Genomic DNA, 26,748 nt, shown 5'->3' on the forward strand with positions numbered 1-26,748 from the left:
TACCTCACAGTAGCATCTGCCACACCGCCTCAAAACAAACCATAACTAACAATCAGTAATTACGGTGCGAAGAAACGGCAAACAATCGGCCAACCGTAGCGAGAACTGCGTCGCTTTTATCAGTGACATCTGCATATCAGCACAACAAAGAACTCTTCTGCAGTCCGACTGAAACTTTCAAATGAAATCATATAATGCTCTATTATGCTTATTAACATTTTCAACTTTTTTAATGTTGTTGTTTGAGCATGAAAAAGGTCTGCAAAGTTAGGGTGTGTTGGCCACACACTTGGCAGGTTTGGTTAGATTAAAAACTAACTCTAGTGCGATTGTTCTGTTCATTTGAATAAGCGTGAACGCTGCCATCTGAACCCTGGTGTGCACAAATAAGCGGACCGAGAACACTGAAAAGATGAGTCTCGGTACGCTTCCAGAGCCTAAAAAGGAAAGAATGCTCAAGCATACTTGATTTTTTCTCGTCATAGGAGCTACGCTGCCCATTACAGTCCAGGTTCTGTGTCAAAAACTCTGTGTTCTGTGTCTCCTTGCAGCAGAACCTTGTTTATGAGGGATTCCTGCCACTGTTTTGACTCCTTTACACATTGTAAGCTCTTCAGGAGTTCTCAGCTGGTCAAAATACCATCATATAGGCACATAAAATGAGCCCAGAACACAGCATTTATTTGGATGTTCGATAAGGTCTGTTGCAAAATATGTTGATTTTTTTTTTTTGTATCTTCAAGTTCAGTCTTAAACGTGACAGTGTGAATGCTAAGTGAACCAGGATTAAATGTATTACTTACTTTTGTTGGACCAGACCAAAAGAACCAAGAGAACCAAACTACAAGTGTGAACACACCCTTACAAAGCACAAAATCCACTCCAAAGGGAGTTATTCTCTATTTCATTAAGCATGGTTTCTGAACTACCTAAAATACCTCAATTGAAGTCTTGAGTTTTCTTCCGGGAATGAACGTGTCACAATATTTCTCATTTAAATAATTCCTGAACAAAGCATATACAAAATAAAGGGGGCGTGGTCTGGTTGAGTTGTTAGTAGTGTGTTGAAACTCGCGGTTATGGTAAAGGGCGTGACTTTTCTTGTCACTTGAGGATGTTGACCAATCACAACACATTGGTCCAGCTGACCAATAAGAGCACATTGCGCTTTTTGAAAGGAGGAGCTTCATCGAGACAGGAACTAGACAGAGCGTTACTGACAGACTGGAAAGAGAGGTGAATTTTTTTTTTAAATAAATAAATACACATTTTAATACAAATACAAATTCCGAAAAACTAAATCAAGACTTTATAAAAGGCATAATATGACCTCTTTAAGAGGCGAAGTTGAACTAGTTGCCTCGTGAGTAAATGCATGATTACAGCGCTGGCAGACACAAGAGGCCGTGTGTCGGGTTGCCGCCACCGCCGTTAAGCCGTGGAAGAGAAGGCAACGACGTCCCTATGTGCTTGTGCACACAAAATCTGGTCAGCTCAGATAAAAGCCCACCAGTAGATGGTACAGGCGCCAATGCCAGCTAAAGCTAGAGAGAAAACAATAGGTCAGGATCTCAGCACAACAGAACGGGAATAACAACTCTGCTGTTTTGATTAAACACGCCTTCAGTATGTTTGTAAAAGTCATTAAGAGTCTGAATGGGTGCCAAAGGAGAAGTGAAGATGCACAAAATTCTCAAATAGTGCATGCACCGATTTCCGTTCCGCCCCTCCGCTCAAATCTGCTCATCTGCTCAAGTTAAACATACACTTTGTGTATAGTTGGTGGAGGATACAAAATACCTATTGTTACGACCTGACTCGAGGGACGCTCGGGTATGCGGAGCAAACTGCCATTCATAGGCGCGCTATTGAAAACAGGCACAATTCATTTACAAATCCATCTAGGGAGACAATCGCGAGGGCATCCGTCACTTCCTGGCACCACCAATGCTTAACACCTCGGAAAGAGCGAGAGCACAGTTAGGAGAGTAATTAATTATCTTTCGGGGGAAGGAAGTCATTGTCACTCAACACAGATTTCAATATAGCCACAAACGAGGCACAGCCACCAAATACAGCTGGCAAGATGAGCACGGTCGCATCTGGAGAAAATGAGCGTGCATGACTGACTGGTTCTGTTTATTCATTTCTTTCCAATTTTGGATGGATGAAATCTAGCTTACACAAACTCCTTGAGAAAGCTTTGGAAGTATATCAAAATGCAATAGCCGCACAATTGGCATATTCTTGATAATGGGTTGTACTTAAAAACGTATGAGTAAATTTAAGTATTTAAAAATCACATGGGATAAATTTCTCTCCACTGAATTTTAAAAAGTTTCAGTTTAAAATATATTCTGACAGAAATGTCAAGTCAAATTAAGAGGGCAAATACCTCCACAGATTTCTGAATGCAGCTTTCAGAAACAAGACTTTGTACCTTTAATAATTAAGTTGAGGATTATTGTAGGCTAAATAAATATCATCCTTGCACATCTAAATTTGATCAGTCCAATCACTTTATAGATTTTCATAAACTGAAAATCTTATCTACTTTCTCAAAACTCACGCAAAACTTTTTTTTATTTTGAGCTGCTTGTTTTTGTTTTGTTTTTTGTACTATGAAAGATGGATGGATGGATGGATGGATGGATGGATGGATGGATGGATGGATGGATGGATGGATGGATGGATGGATGGATGGATGGATGGATGGATGGATGGATGGATGGATGGATGGATGGATGGATGGATGGATGGATGGATGGATGGATGGATGGATGGATGGATGGATGGATGGATGGATGGATGGATGGATGGATGGATGGATGGATGGATGGATGGATGGATGGATGGATGGATGGATGGATGGATGGATGGATGGATGGATGGATGGATGGATGGATGGATGGATGGATGGATGGATGGATGGATGGATGGATGGATGGATGGATGGATGGATGGATGGATGGATGGATGGATGGATGGATGGATGGATGGATGGATGGATGGATGGATGGATGGATGGATGGATGGATGGATGGATGGATGGATGGATGGATGATACAAGAACTTGGTTGCCCCCTCAATATAGTAAGTGTCCAATAAAATACCCTGGATTCTGCAAGTAAAATAAAAAGTTTCTTATTGGTGGCGGCTCTGCAGAGAGTTCAAACCAGTTCATAAACAGGGCGCACAAGAACAAGTTCATTAAGCCGGTTTTATGCGACCGCCATTAACCGAGGCAAAGGAACAAGACTCAGCCTTTGTGCGCCCTGTCATTCGGCGGTATTATGTTCTATTGAGAAGCTTTTCCTGCCTTCCACTTCCTGCGAGACAATACAGCGAACAATGTCCCGTAATCATAGAATTAGAGTGCAATACAAGACATAATGCCTCAAAGTGTTAACAAGTCTACATCGATTGACAGAGTAATTTTCCAGTTCTATTTCTCATAAGATTATCAAAAGCAATCAATTTGTATAAAGGTTTTCCTTGCAGGGTGTATTTGTACCCATTTTTTCCTAATTTGTTACTCAATCTGCAATTCCCTAAAATGTGGTGAAAGAGGGTGGTGCTGAGACAAAAATCATTTTTGGCTGTGGTTTTGACAGAGAGACTTAAAATATATACTTTCAGATGACTGAGCGATGCAGAGATTCTAGGGCCTGTGTCTCAAAACAAAACTTGTAAAACAATATACATTATAATCAACTATAGCATACAGTATACATACATACATATACATGTATGTGTATGTATATATGTGTGTGTGTGTGTGTGTGTGTGTGTGTGTGTGTGTGTGTGTGTGTGTGTGTGTGTGTGTGTGTGTGTGTGTGTGTGTGTGTGTGTGTGTGTGTGTGTGTGTGTATGCATGTATGCATTATACATACATGCATTATATATTAAAATAAAACATTAAAAATATTAAAAAAGTAAGAATAATTAGTAATATCCTTGCAATAATCCTTTTCATAAAGTTAAAAATAAAAATGAATTACTTTTAAAAGTAAATATCATCAAATGTTCACTTGTTTTTCCTAATTAAACTTAATTATTTTCACAATAAATATTCACAATGTTTATCATTTTACATTCCTAATTCAAAGTCCAAAGGAAATTACATTTGCAACTTATTGTGATTGACACAGTTTGCCAAATTTGCAACATTGAGAGGAAGAAATAAAACAGGACTGAATTTTATGCATCAGGAATTGATTGGATTGTGCAAACAAGATTTTCCAATTATTGGCGAAGAACTACTGCCTTGTTGACATCAACCGGCTAAAAGGAACATTATTTAAGAGGCGGAACAAGCTGAAGTGTATGAGAATTCTTTTTTAAATAACTTGCACGGATTAATTGAGCACAAAATCACTAAGAACAGGTGACTTCTTGTCGAATTTAAATGGTGTGTGTGTGGGGCCAGTTTCCAAAATAAAGTCAAGTGAATGAAATAAAACACAAAATATATTTACACCACTCCTGTCTGCACATCATCTGTTGTGAAAGATCAATTAAAGGCCGTCAGTTGCAGTGATCTAATGTAACTTTAGCAGCCGCTACAAAGCCACAGTTCCCCCCGCCCTCCTCCATCTCAATCTCTCCCTCTTCTCACTCCTGACTCTTCCTGGAGAAATGACCTAGTTCCAGGTGCCTGGCTCTGACACGCAGTGCGAAAAAATCCACTTTCGCTCCCTCCCGCCGCTGCGCTCCTCAGATACGAGTCCCACAGTTCTTCATCCCTGACATCAAACACGAAACCGGAGCAGTTCTCTCCAGCCCAACAAAATGGAGGAGAAGCTCTCCCCCCGAGAGCAAACACATCCCGGCCAAACGTTCAGCTCGCATGCTGGTAGTTTGCGTCACAGATTCTTTCTCTCACCTTTTTTTGAAACCAATCTCTCACTCTTGGTTAAACCGGAGGGTAATATTTAGCATTGGAAACTCAGAATCTGGAATCCAGAGCGAGGTTCCTCGTTTTACCTCAGAAACGCAGCCGAGTCTGGCTGCCGCTGTGACCAATGCATTTGGAAGCTGAAAATTTGGTACAAAGAATACAGAATTAAATATTTCCAGCAAACCCATTTACGATATTCATATCTGTACCTCTGAAAGGGAAAGGGCCTCGGTCAAAATAGACGTGAAATGCGACACGGCGAGTTGCTTTGTTTTTGTCGGCGGGTTGTTTAGCGAATTGTTTTCTCTGGGCTTGTTAAAGCATATTTACATCTGAGCTTTTTCCTGTTTGTTCTTCAAATAAAGGTTCTGCCGTGGTCATCCAAGACTGAATTGGATGAGGCTGCTGTCGAACGGGGGCAGAGTGGAGTGACGCGTCTTTCCGCCATCTGTCTCTTCCAGTTATTTTACGGCCTCAGATTTGATCCCCTGAGTTGGCCAAAGCTAATTACATTGGACAAACCATATCCATATCTAAATACTCACAGCGGATTGCTTTCCATTATTGGCATGCCAGACAGGCAGAAAAGCTTCTATCAACACAGAGGGAAAAGGAAAAGTGTAAACAACCCGGATTTCGAACCTGCACATGCGGATGCCGGAAAGGCCAAACTGCTGTCGTCCTGACATGAGACACACGCGAGACCTGCTAAATGTAAAACGGCTGACTGTATATACAGAGATCCCAAAGCTTTTGGCCAATGATTTTTCCATGACTATTCCACGATAAATGCATTAAGACTTTAAGCAATTTCACAAAGAACATGTGTGTAAATGCAGATTTTAATGTGCTTGAGAACATTACTAAAATGATATAATATAATAATTAATTAATAATGTGGTAATATTATAATAAATATGGACAAATAATATATATATATATATATATATATATATATATACATACACACACATCAAATCGTCAAATCGATTAATTGCACCTAACAAAGGTTTTTGTTTACATGTGTGTGTGTATTATTTATATATATTATTTATGTGTGTGTGTGTGTGTGTGTGTGTGTGTGTGTGTGTGTGTGTGTGTGTGTGTGTGTGTGTGTGTGTGTGTGTATGTGTATATTGTATATACACACAGAGAGACATATATAATATATATATATATATATATATATATATAAAAATATAATTCATATATACAGACACATTATGTAAACAAAATCTTATGTTAGATGTGATTAATCGATTTGACAGCACTAGTATATTATACACACAATTATTATATTAATATAAATATATAATATATATATATATATATATATATATATATTTTTTTTTTTTATTTTTTTTTTTATATATATATATATAATTAGGCTGTGAAGCATACACATCCAAAAAATAACTAATATAGGTGCAACTGCAAACAACAAAATCTAAATCAATAAAATGTTGCCATGTTGTGCTTGTGTTTTTATGGATCAGTAAGCCTCATTAAATGTTATAAACAAAAACCCATGATTTTTCCAGGTATTACAGGAACAAGTCTAAAAAGATCTAGTATAAAAAACAACAGGAAAACAAAGAACATCTGTGAAGCCAAAAACCACGAACCAGCAGATGGACGCGCAACCTGTGTAAACAAAAACAAAGCAACCTGCAACTTCTGTTCGCTTAAGAGCACAGATCGTAAAGCGGCATTCATAAACAAAAGAAACGAGCGCAACAACCGCTTTTAAAGCGTTCTTTATCCAACACTGAACATTTGCTCCAGTATTTCACCAGGTATGTGCTTTCAGCATTTTGTGAGCGTTTCTTCCAAAGAAACAGAAGGGAAGTGAATGGAGCCTGTGACGGAGAGAATAAGAGCAGTGTGTGTGATCGTACCACACAGGTCATCCACAGAGCTCTCCTTTGTGAAATTCATTATTAAATAACTCATCTCTAATCATGGGACAAGAAGACTATTTGTAAGGGGAGTTTTTGGAGACCCCTTTCTACTTATCTATTTAGCAGGACAGAGTGTGCATTCAACCGTCTGAAGACTAGCACTATCTCAAATCAGACGGCTTGTTTGTAAGAGACATTTGCTCTCAGTCTGGCCGACGCTAGCGTGCCAAAACCACAACAGCCACTCTCGGTGTAACATTATAGCGTGAAGTCTACGATGCTGTAAAGCTGAATTCATAAGCAACGGGAGTATATCTGATCCGCTCTTAAACAAAATAACATTACTGTTTAATATCAAGAGTCCTTCCGTCACCAAATATGGATTTAAATCTATACAGCCACACGCTACTGGGTTTATTAGTCGTTTTAATGCATCTGTTCTCCTCCTGGGCAGCGGCTGTGCAGTAAATGGCACGGAGGTTGCGGGTCGCTCGAGGAGGAGAAACAAATGGCAAATCTTATGGCTCATTTTAAGCACGCGACTCCAAGGTTAGCACCAGCACGGAGGTGAGGCCGGGCGGAAATTGACAGATGACGGTATGGGATCTGAATGATAAAAAAGAGTCAAGCTTCTACCAGGCAGAATCAAACATGACACTATTTTGTGTCAAACTTTAGCCGGAAAAAAATGGTTCCATGCGGGATGTTCCTGAGTGGTAGTGAATGACACTAGGGCTGGGGGAAGTTCACCCAAAAAATGAACAATTCTGTCATCATTTACTCACCCTTATGTCGTTCCAAACCTGTAAGACTTTCGTTCATCTTTGGAACACAAATGAAGATCTTTTTGATGAAATCTGAAATCTTTCTGTCCCTCCATTGACAGCTATGTTTGAAAAAATTCATAAAGAGATTGTAAAACTAATCCATGTGAATTGAGGGCTTTAGTCCTAATTTTCTGAAGAGATTTGATTGCTCAATTACGTATACAATTATTATAAGGTATATTATTATTTAAATACACACGGCTGTTTAAAAGTTTGGGGGTCGGGAATACTTTTTTTGTAGAAAATAACACTTTTATTCAACAAGGACACATTCAAGCAGTGGTTCTCAAACTTTTTCGGTAATTCCCCACTTTGGAAAAGGGGGAATTTCCAAGCCCCACCTGCCTCAACATGCTAAAGAAATAAAATGTTCAAATTTATTGAATTAACAAGTAGTATCAGTATAGTAACAAGTTATATCTAAATATCTAACTATCTACATCAAATAACAGCAAGTTCAAAAATACACAGTGCAGCTGTGTCATAATTTACATGAAATTCAAAAATAGAGAAAATAAAAGTGCAGCTGTGTCAAAATTTGCATGAAATTCAAAAATAGAGAAAATAAAAGTGCAGCTGTGTCAAAATTTGTATCAAGTTCAAAAATAGAAAAGCAATAAAAGTGCCACTTTGCAATCTGTTAAAAAAGAAAAGAAGATAAATCCATTTGGCAAGACAGGTCTATTTATCCCTGCATTAGTGGCTGCAATGAGCCTGTTTTGCATTGCACAATTTATTTATTGCCCACACTAGCATGCTACCCATCGGCGCGAAACATAAGCCGCGTTTCCATTACAGATTTGCGCAAATGTTTTGCGCTATTATCTAAATATCGATAAAAAACTATTGCGAAATGACGGCGTTTCCATTAACCGATGTTATGCGACTAAAACGTCTTTTTTTCTCGCGCGATAAGTCATTCCAAAAATCACGGCAACGGACGTTGGTTATAATATCACAGCCACCGCATTAGACATTATTATTATTATTAATGGTAGGAGACGTGGCGTGTTATCCAAGCATTAATGGCAGGGAAAGACCCCCGAACGACACATATAAGGAGTTTCTGGGTGTTTCGCCCTCATTTCTGCTCCGATTGTGGCATTTCTTTGAGATTTAGAATCCAGTATTCCTATAGGCTAATTATTGTTTCTTTTATGAATTTAATAAATAATTCTGTCTCGTGTTCTGTCCAAATGATCCATGTAGGCAACTTTTGTGTCTATTTGTTTTTCCTTTTTTAACCCCTAATTGAAAAACGAAAAATGAACGGTTGTTGTCTTCTTAAAACAAGTTGAACACCAAAATTTTAATTTGAACTGGCTACACACAACTGCTGTGCTTTATTTATTACTTTTTGCCCCTTTATTAAACATTTAAAATATTCACAAATTAATATGGAAAACATGTCGATTTTACTGGTTTTCTAAGGCCAAATTAGAAACTGGAATTGATGTATTTCCCGCAGTGCTGAATGAGAAGAGCCATTAATATAATTAATAAACTATTGTTTTCTAAGTGTCGGCTAAAATCACATCTCCATCTCCGCTGTTATCAGATGCGCTTTTAGAGAGAAATGCAACTTTCATACGGATTAGCCTACATAATCAGAAGGTATTAGCTTTCGATTCGAATTTGTTCGTTTTAAAGTGGACATTTCAAGCTTTAGCCTACACAGGCTATATTTTGTTTCAGTTCTCGCGCCCCAGTTTACGGAGATCATGTGCGTCTGATTGTTTCTTTTATTTTACAAAAGCACAGCATTTTCTTGTTATTGTGAGTTTACACAAATAAAAGTGGTTGAGAATAATGTATTATTATTTTCTGTCTGACCAGAAATGATAGAGTATAAGTTGTTTCCACTGTTGATAGGAAAATGCAAGTGTTTGCGGCCGCGCCTCCGTGTCATGCAGTGCGCGCTCCACGCTCAGCTTTGTTCCTTTTTTGCATAAAAGCCTCTTCTAAATATAGCCTATTAAATGTTATAATAAAATAATATAAAATTATTATTATTTGCGTAGCTATACATGGACTTCAAACACACTGCGTCTTCTAAGTCAGGTGACTGTAAATGCGCAAAAACTGTTTCCATTGCAGTTTTGCGAAATATTCATTTTTCGAATTGCCTGAAAAACCACCTCATGAGAGCGTAAAAACTTTTTTGCGATAAATGGGAGTTTTTGCGAAATTGACGTGTTTCCATTAAGCGTATTTTCAATTCGCAATTTCAATTTGCGCAATTTGAAGGGTAATGGAAACGCGGCTATAGATATAGCTACACATATATCTATGGGCGTGAAAGTTTGTTCCGCTAATATTAATATGCCTTTACAGTTACACAAACACACATGCGCGCGCAGTCACTCTCTAGTGCACAATTCCGGGAGATTGGATCTCATTTGCGGGCGTCAAGGAGCAGCTATCAATATGTGGGAGACTCCTGGAACTTCCGGGACAGTTGGGATGTCTGGATAAAGATATAAAGCCATAAAAAGGAAAATTTCCTCCCGTTTTGCGCGCCCCACCTGTCACGTCTCTATTCCCCACCAGTGGGGCGCGCCCCACACTTTGAGAACCACTGCATTAAAGCAACACTAAGGAACTTTTCCTCTTCGGTCACCCTACAGGTTGGAAGCGGAATTGTCCATTACCCGTATCGTAAATAATTTCGCCACCCGCAGTCTACTGTCGCACGCACGCATGTTTATCCAGCACCGGCTTTGAATGAACGATGTCCACAGACAAGGTAGAGTATGATGCATGATTTCATGAAAGTATGATGTATTGCGACATCAGAAATGAAGAAAAACTAAATAATGACTATTGTAACGCTTGACGTAAAGCAAGTCAAATTTGTAGTTTTCTTATGTCTCATTCGGACTACAGAAACGCGACCCGGTTTGGCAAACTTGCATAGAGTGGTTATAGCAGATATAGGGACGCAAAGCGAATCCAGAAGTACCTTTCACCCCGTTACGACTTGATGAACCACTGATACGATTTTGGAAACATTATTTTGAGGTAATTTTTTTTACTTCGTGTTGCTTTAAAGTGATCAAAAGTGACAGTAAAGACATTTATAACATTACAAAAGATTTCTATTTCTAATAAATGCTGCCACAGGGTTATTAAATATCCAAACCAAATTTTTCATTGAATTTCCAGCATAGTGACAAACACTGTTACCGTGATATAAAATGACTCACAGCGTGAAATAAGATTCTGTTTATGTGTATACTGAGTTTGTGAATCACAGTAAGTCGGCCACTTGCCCAGGGCCTTTACGTCTCACGGCCCCAGACAGGTGCTTAAGAGCTGCCCTCCTAAACACCCAGCTTCCATTTCTGAGATGCGTCTGTCTTGACCTTTAATGAAATTATCAAGCCTCCCATTCAATTATGACATGAGGCACAAGATAAGCGTCGCGTCCGCGCAGCAGGTGGACCTCACTGGACTAATCCTACAATACTACACATATAAGTGCTTGTGTTCATTAGCTTGTACCTGCGAGAGCCAGGGCGCGGAGTTAAAGTGATTACTGCCAATGTGTGGACCTACACCGAGCCAAATGACACCGACAGTGACCAGCAGATCAATGCATTCATTCCTGCTCTGCACCTGATGATGATGTCAGCTTATGGCCGGTCATCACATTAAAGGGATAGTCCACCAAAAAATGAAAATTCTTTCATCATTTACTCACTCTCAAGTTGTTCCAAAAATGTATGAGTTTCTTTCTTCTGCTGAACACAAAAAAATATATTTTGAAGAATGTCGGTAACCAGACAGTTGATGGGCCCCATTGCCTTGCATATTTCCCCATACTATAGAAGTCAATGGGGCCAGTCAACTGTTTGGTTACCCATATTCTTCAAAATATCTTCTTTTGTAATATAAAAATGCCAGTAAGTTGCATTGAATGGTACACTGATGCCAAACGTCACTGTAGTCAGAACCACATAAATCCAAATATCTTCACTGACAGCTCACAGAAAGTGTTTAATGTGGATACATCAAGAAAATATGCCCATTACATTTTTTTTTATAAAAGTCAAGATTTCTATTTACAGGCAGAAGAGAGGTACTCGACCCAAATTTTTCACTCAAGTTTCCATTACTTACACTGAACCAGAATCCAGTCCTAATCATGTTGTGATCAAAAGCAGCCACGTTGGAAAGTCTAAAAGTGAAGGTTCACCTCATGCTTGGGTGCGGTACAGTATCATTTTAATGCCAGACACAATTACAGTGTCCCACTAACTCCGCTACAGCACAATCGGCCCAAACGGAGCCTGACGTTTATGGGTCTTTGGGACTGAATCAGACAAAATGTCAAAATTAAACAGCGCTTTCTAATAAATCCAGTGACATTTCAATGACATTTTTAGCCAGGTGAAAGACTTGAAATCAATAGGCTCACTCTAAACACAGTTTAAAGCATAAAACGGTCATTAATTTGAAGAAATCAGCACCATGAAGTCTAAGAAACACAAGAGCAAAAAATGGATGATATTAAAAAACATCATCACGGCATGTAAAAACACTTTCGACAGTAAAAGGAGAGGACATTTTTAAGCCTAAGATATTTTAAAGCCATAAGATGCTTTGTTAAAAGGCCAATTCACACCGACATTTCTTATTTTAAGTTCAAGTATTAAAATTAATTAAATGAATAAAAAATAATAAAGCTAAATAGAAATATGTATAAATAAAAATGACAAATGCTCATAATAAGGTCTAAAACTTAAATTAAAATGAAAACTGAAAATATACAAATAAAAGCTTATTCAAAAATGTTATATAATATATATATATATATATAATGCAATATATGCAATAATAAATGAATAATACTGAATAATTACATGTATTATTACCAATAAATCTCAAACTATTCCTCTACCGAACAGGCTTTTAAAAGTGTGTGTGTGTGTGTAAATCAGCCATTTTTGCCACAAGCCAACATATCAATCTTAAAGTAGACCTTCAGAACTTTATACTTTAGGTCTTTAGAAAGCTTTTTAGTAATTGATGAACTGCTAAATGCTAGTGAACACAATTAAGGTGGCCTAAAAACCTGCATCAAATATTTAAATGCAGCAAATTTAGCAAGTGCTCAGATGGTCCAAACACGTCAACATGAGCGCTCGAGAAATCATCATCCAGCAGCCGCTGTCTGTCGCTGCTCCACCGAGGAGAGCAACACATCTGTTACCCACGTAGAAATCAGTCGTCTAATTAAAAGAGTTGAGCAAGACTCCAACTCCAACAATCTCCCGGCCTCGCTCTTAATGATACGGACGAGTGATGATCAAGGGGGCTTCGTTATCAAGCGCTTGTAATGCATTGCAGGTCGACGCTCCCTCGGCCCGAGATACGACGCATCCCTCCCCGCCTCGTTCCGTGACAGCGGATTTACGGCAAACAGATTTAGCCATGATCAAACGTGGCTGAGGGCCGAACCCGCTCGTAAATCAGCCTCCCGGCCATTTCCCCGCCCGCGCCACGCTCTTTTGCTCGCCGTGAGCTGATTTATCCCGCTAAATTAGCTCCAATTTCCAGCCCAATCGCACTTGGATTTGAATACAGCAAAAATGAGGCACAAAATGGCAGATGGAGTGGACCGTTTTGACCTTTAATATGCATTTGGGTCGGGCTGCTTTCTGAAGTCTCCATCCTCTGAAGACAAAGATGCTAACATGGCGAAATACAAAAGCTGAGGGGGAAAAAGGCAGGTGATGATGAAGAAGAAATTCAAATACTTGCAGCTCATGCATGATTATGAGGATTAGAGTGACTCAGATGATGGTGCTCATAAGAAAACCTCCGTTATATTGTGTGTGCCGCGGCACACGGTTGCGGTGAAACACGGGGATTTGACGCTTTTTAAAAGGCATTAATCAATTTGAACACTGAGTCAGGGACACTAATCTGCCGGATTCAATCATGCATCATACGTCTACGATTGGGTGCAGAATGAGAATTTTCACCCTGGCGTATTTATCTTTATAAAACATAAATGTGATCACACCGGAGCACGGGCTGCATGTGTAATAGGATCCGCTTCTTCATATAAAAATTGCACAATTGCATTTGCAATAGTGTACTAGCATACTACTTTTACTATATGCATGTATATGTGATATTATAAAACGGATAGGCCTAGTTCCGGTCCTTGATTCTGATTGGTTGAGCCGCGTTCGAAGTTGTTGTAAATTTCTCTACAAACATACAGTACACCTGTGACCTCATTACATTAGTATTACTGTGCCACTGCATCTATATTAAAATAAATATTTTTATGGACTAACCAAAAGCAATAAGCAATGTGAAGCCGTGGTTTACTGTGAATTTAACAACGCCCCTTAGCTGTTCTAAATTCACTGTAAAGCACGGATTCTTGCTTTAATTGGTATGCATGGAAAACCAATGTGTTGCCAAAATTGCCAATGTGTAATTGACAAGAGAACACTGCAGAAAATACTGTTTCCCACCATGCAATGCGCTTGACCTGACCTTCCAATTTAAGTGGGATGAATAACCTCAGTGTCATGAAAGATCATATCCAAGTAGAATCCAAGATTTTTTTTTAAACAAAAATATAATATGTGATGTCTTTTAAATTACATATCGCATTAGTGATGCAAAATATGGTAAATTAATCATTTCCCTTTGTGCTTTCAGTTAGCAATAGCATGATAACAGATTAAAATAGTGCTAACTGGTTACCAGAAATAATATTAGCCACAATCTTCTTTTTGATTTATAGTGCCAATAGACATCTCAAACACAAAAATATAAAAAATACATATTTCCATGATGATAGCCCACTACATGCAACATAAGGTAACATCACAACACTAGCTGTTTCTATCCATTTTCCAAATGTACTTTATGTAAGAAATCCACAATATCACAAAAACAATTATGAATAGAGCATATACATATAAAACATTTAAATTATGTTTCTATCCCATATGTTCAAGAGAACTGTAAATAAATTAGATCATAAATTAGATTTAATAGATAGAGAAATAAAATAGATTGCTTGTGGTTTAGAGACAAAATGTGCAGTCAATCATCTGAGTGAATTATTCAGGTCACATGACTTTTTATCAACGTGCATTATCTAGGAATAAATGCGTTTTTCATCAGTTTATGCACATGTCTTCTAACCAAATGAATAAATGCAAATGTATGCAATTTGCTTAATTTGTGCTTTTTTTGTTCAAAATTTGCTGACAAATATATGGATGAAATCCTAGCTCATGGCATACAATCATATTTACAGTGGAATAATGCCTGCGGTTTCCCTATTTTTAACAAATAGCATAAAGTACACAGTGTAGTATTAAGTATATGCTGAGCTAGTATTCCATTCCTAACACAGCCAATAACTACCTCCTTTTGTGAGTACAGGAAACCCAAGGTCGAGGGGACGAGAGGTCAGCGCAGGATGGGCCATTTTGGTGATATACTACAGCTACCTTGAGATCCTTTTAGCTGCTAAATAGACTGTACAATAAACCAACATAAAAGAGCCTGATTAAGGATTCAATGGCAGACACGTACATCCATTTGTGCGTGTAACACACTGATATACAGACACAGATCGCACACATGCACACGTTCACATTCGAACTGCCGGCTCGGCAAAGGTGTTCCATAAAAATAAAAATAAAAAAATCCTGACAACCTTGGGTTTATTTCCCAGTGGTCAGATTATCTTTTGGCCGTTTCTGCTAAGGTTGAGACTGCAGAAGCCCCGCGGCTCTGTGACCGGCATGTGAAGAGCACAGGTGCAGGGGGAAATAGCTGGCTGTATTTATTTTCATTTGCCTTTGCACTTGCTGCTAAATATCTCGGTCGGCCGGAAATGGTGCCAGGATACCGGCTTAAATGCTTGCTTGTAAAAGTACAACAGGAGGGAAAGAATTCCTGCTAGACCAGACATGGATTACTGCAATTGAAAGCCACAGGCACTAATGCTGTGCAGTGTTATATACTGATGAGACGTAAAATTAGAACTGTACATTGACTTTTGCTGCCATGATGCTAGACTGTTAGAAGCAGAGACAGAAAATAAAAGGAATAGTTTACCCAAAAATGTTAATTATTTCATCATTTATTCACCCTCAAGTTGTTCTAAACCTGTATGAATTTCTTTCTTCTGCTGAACACAAAAGAAGGTATTTTGAAGAATATAGGTAACCAAACAGTTGATGGACCCCATTGACGTACATAGTCTAGAAAAAAATGGAAGTCAATGGGGCCCATCAACTGTGTGGTAACATTCTTGAAAATGACTTTTGTGTTCAGCCGAATAAATAAATAAATTCAGGTTTAGAACAACTTTGAGGAAAATTACCCTTAAAATCTGCCTATTCAGTTCGTGATGTGTTGACCCCATTTACCCCATTTCCTTCATTTTAGAATTTTTCCACCAGCTCTGCGATTGGTGGTCCAGCTGTGAAATTACAGAGCTCTTACAAGCAATAGCAAGGCTAATTTTAAATGACAGGAAAATTGACCAATCATAACGACCCTCTAAAAAAATTAAAACCCTCTAAAAATGCTAATAAAATAGCTAGCTTCATTCGCTATGGAAAACGCAAATAATAGAGGAAAATGTTGCAAATTTATTATCCACACCGTTTTCAAGATGAACTTTTAAAGAAAAGCTGTAGTTAATCGGCAAAGGCTGACCTACACCAGAGCTTAAGCCAAAGCTTTTGAAATCATTTCAACCCCAGCAATTATAATGGATACCCCTGTATGACCGCATCAAAGAAGCTAAAGCTTTACTGCTGGAATTGTTTGCTGTTTGGGTCAGTTATTCAAAATCGAACAGGTTACGTGCCAACTGGTTTTACTCTGCCCGCTGCTGACATTGTTTTAAGCTTTAAATTGATAAAAGTAATTTTTCAGAATCTGCAAATTTACCAACTAAGCGAACATTGCGCACAAAAGTTTACAACTGTCTGTTACATTCATTTAATCGGCTGCTGTGAAAATGCCATGATCTCTGTTCGCTGTCTATGATGTGGAAGGGTCTGATCGCTGTCGTGTGTCGGCTTACATTACATTTTGTTGGTTTTGTGTGTAATACGTTTTGCAACCCGGCCAGTTGTGACCATATTCCGCTGAAATGCACACATAGGGCTGTGACGGTATTGGATTTTTTCTTACCGCGGTGAAGAAGCAACAAATCACGCGGTTTGGCAGTTAAAAATAACATTATATCATTTAAACATAAATATGAAACTTTATATGTTTTCTTTAATGACTACAACATGTAAAGCAAAGAGAAATTTAATGTCGGAGTGGAGTTTGAGCGAACACCGTTTTACCGGTGAGCATGAAAGGAAAGCGATTTTCGAATAATAATCGAATAATTCCCAGCGATCATCAAATATTATTTTTGCTTGAAATGCCCATCCCTAATATTCATAAGTTTTGCCCAGTTATTTACGGGATGATGCAATAGGCTATTTCGTTTTTGCGTTGAAAAATTCTAATCATTAACACAGGCTAATAAACACAATATTAACAATAATAACATAAAATAATATTTATTTCTATAACTTTGTTGTTTTTTCGATATCTTTTAAGTTTAATAGGAATTATGGAAAAAAAATGGTCATCGTTTGTAACCCATTTTTTTGTACAATAAAATATTCAAAGTTTGAACAAGTTGCGTTTGGACTGTTACCCGAAAAACAATGTCTAAAGAAAAAGGAATCGACGTTTAGCACAACTCGCCAGAACTACGCAATGTTGGGGCATGTTGAGCTCGCTTGTTCTTTCTGCAGCTTTCTCTTCTTTTTCTAGCTCTGCGAGAAAGTCATCACTAATGTTCCGTTTGAATAATGTCATCCGGCTAGCGCGTTAACTGTAACTTATAGCCTATACCAGGGCTGGACTGGGACAAAAAAATCGGCCCGAGCAAGTCTGGCAGATTGGGTCGATTAGCCAAAATTTTGAATGTTTACAACTCTCATGCCCCTCCCCACTACCAGCGAGCACCCTCCCATCGAGGTCGTGCTCGTCAGTGCGTCACTGTGCGTGTGTACCTGATTTTCTGTGAACGCGTACGTCTCTTCAGCATCTATCAACACTATGGACTCGGAGGTAGGCTGCCCTGGCTAATCTATCCATAGATAGCAATAACCGAGGAATTGGAAGCTTGTTAGTAGATTTTCTCTCCGCCATCACGCTTCATGCAATCTCCAGGCGAACTTCAGGCGTGGCGTGTGCATGTGATATTAACGTGCGTGAGTGAGGGGGGATCTGTGGCGTGTGCACGACCTGTGATTGACAGTCAGATCTCACACACCCCTGCGCTGATTGGACCTGATGAAGCGGGAGCGCTGGATTTTTGCAAAACAAATAACACGCTCCAGGTGGAGTTAGAAGCTCGGGTTTTTTTCTAAAACCACCTTATTTATGTTGTTCTGTCGGATTATAGTGTCGATTACACTGAATATGATCAAAAAAATGTTGCCGACGGCAGCTTTAAACAAAGAAAAATTGAAACCTCTTTTAGTTACAGTGTCTATTTACATTACACCTACTACATAATAATAGTTATAATATTAATCCCATGACAGTAATAGCCATATTTTTTAAAAGAAATGCACTAAAAAATAAAGGAAACTTTCATAATTAGTTTTGTACCAATTTCTATACTTGAAAGAGATAAGCACATGATCTTTTATTTTGACGCAAACTGCATCAAGCTTTTATTTAGGCGGAAAACATGGTTTACAAACACCTCTCATAAAATTTCTAGTGAATTGCGGTAATCGTCAACTATGCAGATGTGGAAATAATCTGTAACTGGGTTATACTCATGACATGGCCTAAGTGTTTTGAAAGTAGTTCTGCTTACCGCAGGCTCTACACTTTCTCGTCTCTCTCCTGATCCTCCTCACTATCATCATCATCACTGGAGCTGATGAAGGTCAGAAAACATATATTGTGACACATAAAGCGTCTGCTTTAAGGGCCTGGTTCTATTCTTTCACGCTATTTCTCTGCACATTCCTTGCGTTTCTTCTCCATCTCGCTGACTATTTTGACAGATACACACTGACACTGCTGCACGCTCGCTCACTCGTTTAAAGTTGTGATTGGGCCAGCCCAGTGTCAATCAAGGAAAGAACCAATGGGCCGCCGATCTACGTGTTTCATGGGCTGGTCTGTCAGAAAAAAAAAACTAACACTGACTTTTTTCGGCACAAACCCAGCGCCGCCAATTAAGCAAAACAAAGCGAATGGGCCGCCGATGTACAAATTTTATGGGCCGTTAAAAAATAAATAAATAAATAAATAATAATAATAAAAATTATGTAAGAGTATGAGATGTATCGGCCCAAAAAGCACGTCGGCCCACCGGGAAAATGCATGGTATCCCCTATGGCCAGTCCAGCCGTGGCCTATACCACATAAGAGAAGTATCGCTATAAGCACTTGCAATTAAAATCTAACTCCAACTGTTTACGGTATGCTTTGGTCTTTTATGCCTGTGTTTGTGTGCATGTAATTGAACATTATCTGTAAAAAATTACATTAAAATACAAAAAAAAAAGTGCGGTGATGACCTCAACACCGCGGTAGGCATCTCATTACTGCGGTAATGCGGTTATCGTCACAGCCCTATGCACACACTGATTGTGTGATGATGCAAGTATCTGTAATGAGGATTTAAGGATAATGAGGATTTATTACATTTAGTTTTATTTTGGTGATAACTCTCAAACTCACTGTGCTGATTGCTTGTATTTCTTGTTTACTTTTTTCCCAATGAGGGAAGGGGGGGTGAGAGGGCCAATGTTAAAGAGTACGGTTCGCATCGCTATACATATTGTGTTCTGTATGGCTCAGGTCCCTCATTGTAAGATTTTTCACACCCGTTTCATTGGCATTTAGGTGAAAACTATGTGTTAAATGTATGACCACAACAGTAAGACACTCAATTTGAAGTATCATTCAGGTCTGGGAACTTTTAAGAGATCAAGTTTAGCATTACTAAGTATGAGAAAATGTAATAGCCAATTAAAGGCATTTTTTTCTTTTATAGGTAGGATGATTCAGAGAAACTAGGTTGTAACAAAACTCTTCAGTATTTTGACTCCAGCAGTCCAAACGACATCCCGACTGACTCAACTTGCAGCCAACTAGGGACAGGAAGCACTAAAGACTCATGGGTGATTTCCGTACAGCTTGAGAAAAGAGGCTTGCCGTCTCTTTTCTCTTGCCAAAACAAACAAGCCATTGCGAGGGGAGATATAGAGCAATTACCCAGCCTCCTCCTGTATTCTCTACACCACATTATAGCAGGTAGCCCAACACTCTGAAAACCACTGTACACAATCACCACAACAGGCCTTTCACAGACCGTTTAAAGAGAGATAAATGATGCTTTTTGTGGCTAAATGAGTTATATGTAATTATCTATTCATATGCCAAAGGAAGATTAGAAATTTCAGTAAAAACACATTTAGTTCTTGTGCCAAAGCCAGCATGTTCAAACACAATGCCGTTTTAGAAACTAGTATGGTATTGGGCACTAAGCAAAAATGTATTGTAGGCTATTGTATGTATTCTTAATATTTTTTTAGCTCATATACACAATATCAAAATGTACACACATCCTGACAAATTCCTTCTATGATTCAAACAGGTAATTAGTCTTTTTAAATATCCATTAAAAGAGGTTACAAGTTTGGAGTCAGGGCGATTTTATTTATTCATTTTTAAAGAATTAATACTTTTATTCAGCAAGGGGTGCATTCAATTGATAAGTTTCAGTAAAGGCAGTTATAATGATGAAAAAGATTTATGTTTCAAATAAATGCTGTTCTTTAACTTTTTATTAAAAGAATCCTGAAAAAAAGTATCAAGGTTTCCAGAAGAAAATATTAAGCAGCACAACTGTTTTCATCATTGATAATAATAAGAAATGTTTCTTAAAATGAGCATCAAATCAGCATTTTAGAATGATTTCTGAAGGATCATGTGACACTGAAGACTGGTGTAATAATGCTCAAAATTCAGCTTTGCATCACAAGAATACATTACATTTTAAAATATATTAAAACAGAAAACCGTTTTTTGAAATTGTAATAATATTTCACAATATTAAAGTTCTTACTGTATCATTGATCAAATAAATGCAGCCTCGATGAGCATAAGAGACATCTTTCAAAAGCATTTACATTCTTACAGATCCCACATTTTCAAATGGTAGTACACTAGCTAAGAGTTTTCCATTACTACTCTAAAATAATTATTTATAGAAAATTTTGTGAACATATTTTTTATATATTAGAAATTAATACATTTTGATGACAATTTTGGCTAATATATCAAGTTTTCGCTCTTCATTTTTAACCCTTTTTTCTAAGGGTTAAACATTAAACTGGTTGAACATCAAGTTGTAAATTGTATACTTTTAGTTCCTGATATGAAATCTATTCCACTGATTACTTGTAAGCATAGAAGTGATACAAACAGCAATATTAAGCTTGCAGGTGTGTTCAGTCATCCGATTCTGAGGAGCAAATTCGAGTTTTCCCTGCAACATGAGCTAAATCCCTCCACACTTCCTCTACAGCTCCTCCACGTCTCCTGTTTACGGAGGAACAAACAGTACGTATATGAAATAACAACCAGAATCTGAGCGAGTCTCGTACACAAACCATTTAGCATTTCATCCAGACAGAATGTTTGCAAGAAAATACAAACATTACGATTTCCCCACATCTCTGTTTATTGTGATTTGCAGTCAATATGAAGGCCATATGGATGAGGGAGCGTCTTTGCAACATCATATAATCTCCATCAACAAACAGAGCTGCTTATTATCAGCATGACCACAAGCGCTGTGTTCTGTTTATTAACGGCGAACAATCGCACAACTCAAACTTCAATCTCCGGATGTATCCCTGTTTCCAAACAGTCTGATCTGCAGCGATCGCACCGGGGTTTCGAGAGGTATATCAGGACATGTTTAGACACAAACTCCTGTAAATAATCCGAAACAGGACAGCTCCCACAGGACTGACCCCTGCTCCCTCATTCCGACCGGAGAATGGATGCGATCGCATTTATATTCTCCAGCTGGGAGCTGGAACGGCGAAAGCACACAAACTGTAGCATATTTTCCTCCCCATCTACCTCATTTTAATTATGATGTCTGCTGAGAAAGAGCCAAGTCAGCTTCTCAGAGCGATTTCATCAGCCTCACATTTAATCTAATTCCTTTAATACTCTCAATGAACTGGAACTTAAAGCCGTTGCAAATAAAAGTTCCATGGGATGACCTAATATAGGACACGTATCAGGCCGGTTGGCTGCTGAGTAACGTTAAACTTTAATGCCGACTGGGTCTCTCTCTCACTCTCTCTCTCTCTCTCTTTTCATACACAGCTTGAACTATTTACGACCGGCCTAAAAAAACGACTCCACCCTCTCGCTTTGGCTCCCCCGAGGTTCAGTGTGCATATATGGGCCGAAATGCTAGCTATGAACGAGTCAAGCTGTTGTTTGAGGGGAAGAAAAAAAAAAAGTTAGTAACTTCTGTGGAGAACAATCATACACTCACCAGTGGGCATATTATTCTTTAAACATCCACAGCTGTTGCCTGCTCTGGTCTGGATGAGTGAGTCACAAGGTGGTGCTTTTATTATGGCTTTGTTGGAGGTTTGTGTTCATGTTGGAATGAAGAGGAAAGGTCCTTTTTTTAGGTTGCAATAATTAAAGATAATATACACTCACAGAAAAAAGGTACGAAGCTGTCACTGGGGCAGTGCCCTAATGTACAAAAGCGAAAAGGTACATCTTTGTACCTTTTTTACCTTAAAAGTACCTTAAGTGTACATATTGACCTGTTACTGCCCCAGTAACAGCTTTGTACCTTTTTTTCTGAGAGTGAATAAATAGACTCGTTTGGGGTTCATCTGACCTCTATTGGACGTGTTTTCTAGGTAGTGTTTAAGAAAGACATATTCTTGTGTTCAAAAACAACTAGAAGGTGCACAACACAATGGAACAGAATGTCTTGAAATGCGTGGTACTAAATTACTGCTTTTAACTTAAGACACTGTCCTAAAAATGCGGACGGATGGACGGATGGACGGATGGATGGATGGATGGATGGACGGATGGACGGATGGACGGATGGATGGATGGATGGATGGATGGATGGATGGATATATTTCACAGTATTTTGGATCATGACTTCTTTCCAAAACATTTTCAAAATCTTACAGATTTCTACAGTACCTCTCCAAATTGTGAAAAAGCTAGTCAAAAAATTATGATATTTCTCTAGCATTTAAGTCAACATAAAATAAAAAATAATAAAATCAAATAAAAAAACACAAAACTGCCCCATTTACATTTTTAATGCACAATCTCGTTCATAAGATGAACATTATTTTTGATTAAAAAAAGTTTGCCTTTGTAATCATGAAAATGTAAAAAACTTACTCGACTTAAATAAAAAAATTTAAAAGAAATAAAAAGAAATCCTTTTTCTTCTCTGCTGATGTCACCAGTCCATCTTACTAGTTCAAATCCAACAGCCATACAAATATGTCATAGAAATCACAAATCAATTCCTGATGGATAAAAACAAGTCTCAAGTTCTTGCTGAATATCCTGTTTCACTCTAAGAAACGGCACTTTACAGAAGTAACACACTGCACACACTGCTGACTTTGACATTCCAATGTAGTAAATCATCACTGACGGATTAGAAGAATTAGTAACCGATTAGTCAGTCAGTGCACTTCAAATATAAGCAAACTCCCTTGAGCACATCTTCACCATATCACTATATGACCATCTATCACTTTATTCCCAAACAACCAACTCCAAAAAGACACCGAAAGCCCAGGCGCTGACGATATCTGCGTAAAAGACAGCGGTAAAACACACAGACTGGTTATTTCTTACCTTCTTGAGGTGGCCACTGCGAGTCCCCACGAACACCACCGAATAATCTCCGTATGTGTACGCAGCCACGGACGCCATCCCGTCAGAGCGGTCGTCGAACAGAGGAGTGCCCTCAATGACCCTCAATCCTCCGAGAGGCTGGTTCAGAACCAGGCCGCAGAAATCATCACCAATCTGCTTGGGCTACGGGACAAAAACAAACAATGAGTTATTATTTATAAGATTGCTTTTGTGTTCATGTTCTGGCCTGAAATGGGCCATGTGTAGAAAAAAAAATAGACACTGTGGTAAAAAGCCTGAGGATACATTAAAAATTAGATTTTTTTTTATTTTAAGTAAATTAAACAAATTATAAAACTGATGTATTGTAAACAATGAATGGTGTAAAACTAATATGAAATATTTAAGATTCAGTAAAAACAATTACATGATAGGGTTAGCGAATCTGTTACAGTGATTTGAAACAAAAATCACAAAACAAAAATCACAAATAATTACATTTTAAAAGTGAATGGTATAAAATAAATACAAAATAATAAAGATTCAGTAAAAACAACTAAATCACGACAGGGTTAGCAATTCTGTTACAGTGAAAAAATTTAAAATATATTAAATATATTATATAAATACATTATATAAATATAAATTAATTAATTTAATTAAAAAAATTATTATATATATATATATATATATATATATATATATATATATATATATATATATATATATATATATATATATATATATATATAATTTTAATTAAAAATTTAAAGAAAAAAAAAGAAAAGAAAATATAGCCGTCTCGTTAATCTAAAAGTATTAGTTAAACCATAGTGGCCCTTGTAAGTGCTTTTAATTTTGGGGACATTAAAGGTCAGTAAAAACACAAAGTAAAAACTGATTTATGGCCTGGATTAAATACTTAAATGTATTTACTTATAAAAAAATACAATAAAAAAATAAAATACATCCACACAAGCAAATCCTAAGACATAATATCCATAATTTCCTGAAGACACAGCTTTCTCCAGCTGTCGTCAAATCACAGCATCTGATACAGGAAGAGCCTGCTAATAGATCAGACAGAGAAGAGCCACCCAAACAGAGGCTGTGAAAGTGAGCCCATGGGGATCAGACCAGGGCCTGGCGCGCACCGACCGGTGAGACATGACATCATCCTGCAATCTACCTCACTGTCAGTGCTTTATCACTTTAGATGTGCTCTCTCCCGAAAGAGGCACCATTTGCCCTCAGAGTGTCTCTGAAAGGCATTATTTCAGCGGATTTTAATGGCTGTCCGCTGACACAGAGGAAAAAAAATACAAGAAAATCACAGCATGTCATTTCACCTCAAGGAAATGTCAGAAGAGTTATTCAAAAATCAATTGCGTTAACTAACATCTGCAACATATCAATCGTCCAAAATTGATGATGTCATCAAGCAGCCAACCTAGTTCTCCGGTTCATCCTGGAGGTGAACTATTGACTCATTACCACGTTCTCAGAGCTCGACGGAACACACAAAGCTCTTTATTCTGGCAAAAGAATTATAATAATAATAATAAAATAAATATGTAAGATTCACTAAAAACAACAACATCATGTAGGGTTACCAATTCTGTTATTAAAAAATCAATTGCGCAAACTAACATTTGCAACATATCAATCGGCCGAAAGATGATGTCATTGAGTACCCAACCCAGTCCCCCGGTTCATCCTGGAGGTGAACTGTTGACTCATTACCAGATTCTCGAAAACTGACTGAACACACAAAGCTATTTAATCTCGCTTCCTCTGGACCCCCAACGGCACACACAAAAAATCTGTAAAGTGCAGCACGAGGTCAGGATGAATGATATCAGCTCGAACAGCAAGACGTTTTGCGGCGGTAATGACAAACACAAAGGTGCTACAGCAACAGATGAATTTTTTGGCACCTTCCGCCCGAATTCTTCCGAGGCATATAGAGAGCGTGCCGTTGAATGATGATTTGGGGGGGGTAGGCTGGTCGAACGGCTTGTTTTTGTGCATGCATATGAAGGGTAAATGTATTAAACGAAGCATGAGCTTGCGGCAGACACGCATGCTCTCATTATAAGGGGAGGTCTGTTGCTGTGCATGAGAACAAGCTAATAATCCCACGACAGCCGCAGCGCTGGAATCAGGAGCAGATTTGCATCAGTCATGGGGAACCCTGTTGGTGCTCATAAAAACAGCCACAGCCACTCCTCTCAAATGAACGAGGTCATCGGCACTCGCCATCTTCGCCCCATCTGCTCTGGCTGGGCCGCGAGGTGTTGTGCTATTGTTCCCGGCTCAATTACAGCCACGGACGCAAATTGTCCTCTCGTCTAGCTGTCCTCCAGGCAAGAAAAAACAAACTCTCTCAGTTTGCTAATGCTGTCTGTTTTTTTGTTTTTTACAGGGGGAAAACATTGCTACTGTAAAAAAACGAGATCTTAAGTTTACAAGCCCAGAGTTCGTAAATAACTACCAGACAACTAACATGCAGCAAAATGATTCAATATGTACACTAGGGTTGGTTCAAAACCAAAATTTTGGCTTCAGTATCTCGATACAAACTGACAGTACATAGAGTGTAGAATATGCATGATAGATTTGCATAGAAACACAAATGTTTACTAAACTAATAATTTAAAAATATACATGTATCTCAGTTTTTGCAGATAAGGTATATCTTTAAATATAGAAAAGTCTAATTACAAATTACCATCAAAAGGTGCAAGTCTCAGCATATTTTTTAAATGATTCCAAATTATTTATTTGAAAATATGCCAGTACATAAACATTATATATCATAATTTAGCAATAAAATATCAACTATTACCTTATTACTCAAATAGACACACGCAAACATGAAAAATGGCTGAATTTGGCAGCATAACCTTTCTTAAAGTGCACCCTTTATTCCTCGGTCATGCATTCTCAGCATTTATTGTAGGAATGTGCACGAAATCAGCATTAGCCTTTGTAGCATTCTGGATATCATAGAAATAATAACTGATTATTAAATTCCATAATCAAATTTCATTCTAAAATCATGCATTGATGCATCCCTAATTCTTCATTTGGCTTTCAGGTAGCAGCACATTGTCATCTGGTACTGAAAAAGTGCAAAATACTGGTATTGTACCAT

At 38.1% G+C, this 26,748-nt stretch overlaps 1 protein-coding gene across 1 annotated transcript in view; it reads right to left on the reverse strand.

Moving 5' to 3' along the window:
- plxna3 (plexin A3) overlaps nucleotides 1-26,748 on the reverse strand; it is a 179,726-nt gene that overhangs the window by 131,913 nt on the left and 21,065 nt on the right. Inside the window, exon 3 of the mRNA XM_082189123.1 lies at nucleotides 23,592-23,774. Within this exon, the coding sequence (XP_082045249.1) occupies nucleotides 23,592-23,774 (183 nt within the window). The remainder of the gene's footprint in view (nucleotides 1-23,591; nucleotides 23,775-26,748) is intronic.

Source organism: Leuciscus leuciscus (assembly GCF_965113295.1).
Source record: "Leuciscus leuciscus genome assembly, chromosome: 13".
NCBI classification, from domain to species: Eukaryota; Metazoa; Chordata; class Actinopteri; order Cypriniformes; family Leuciscidae; genus Leuciscus; species Leuciscus leuciscus.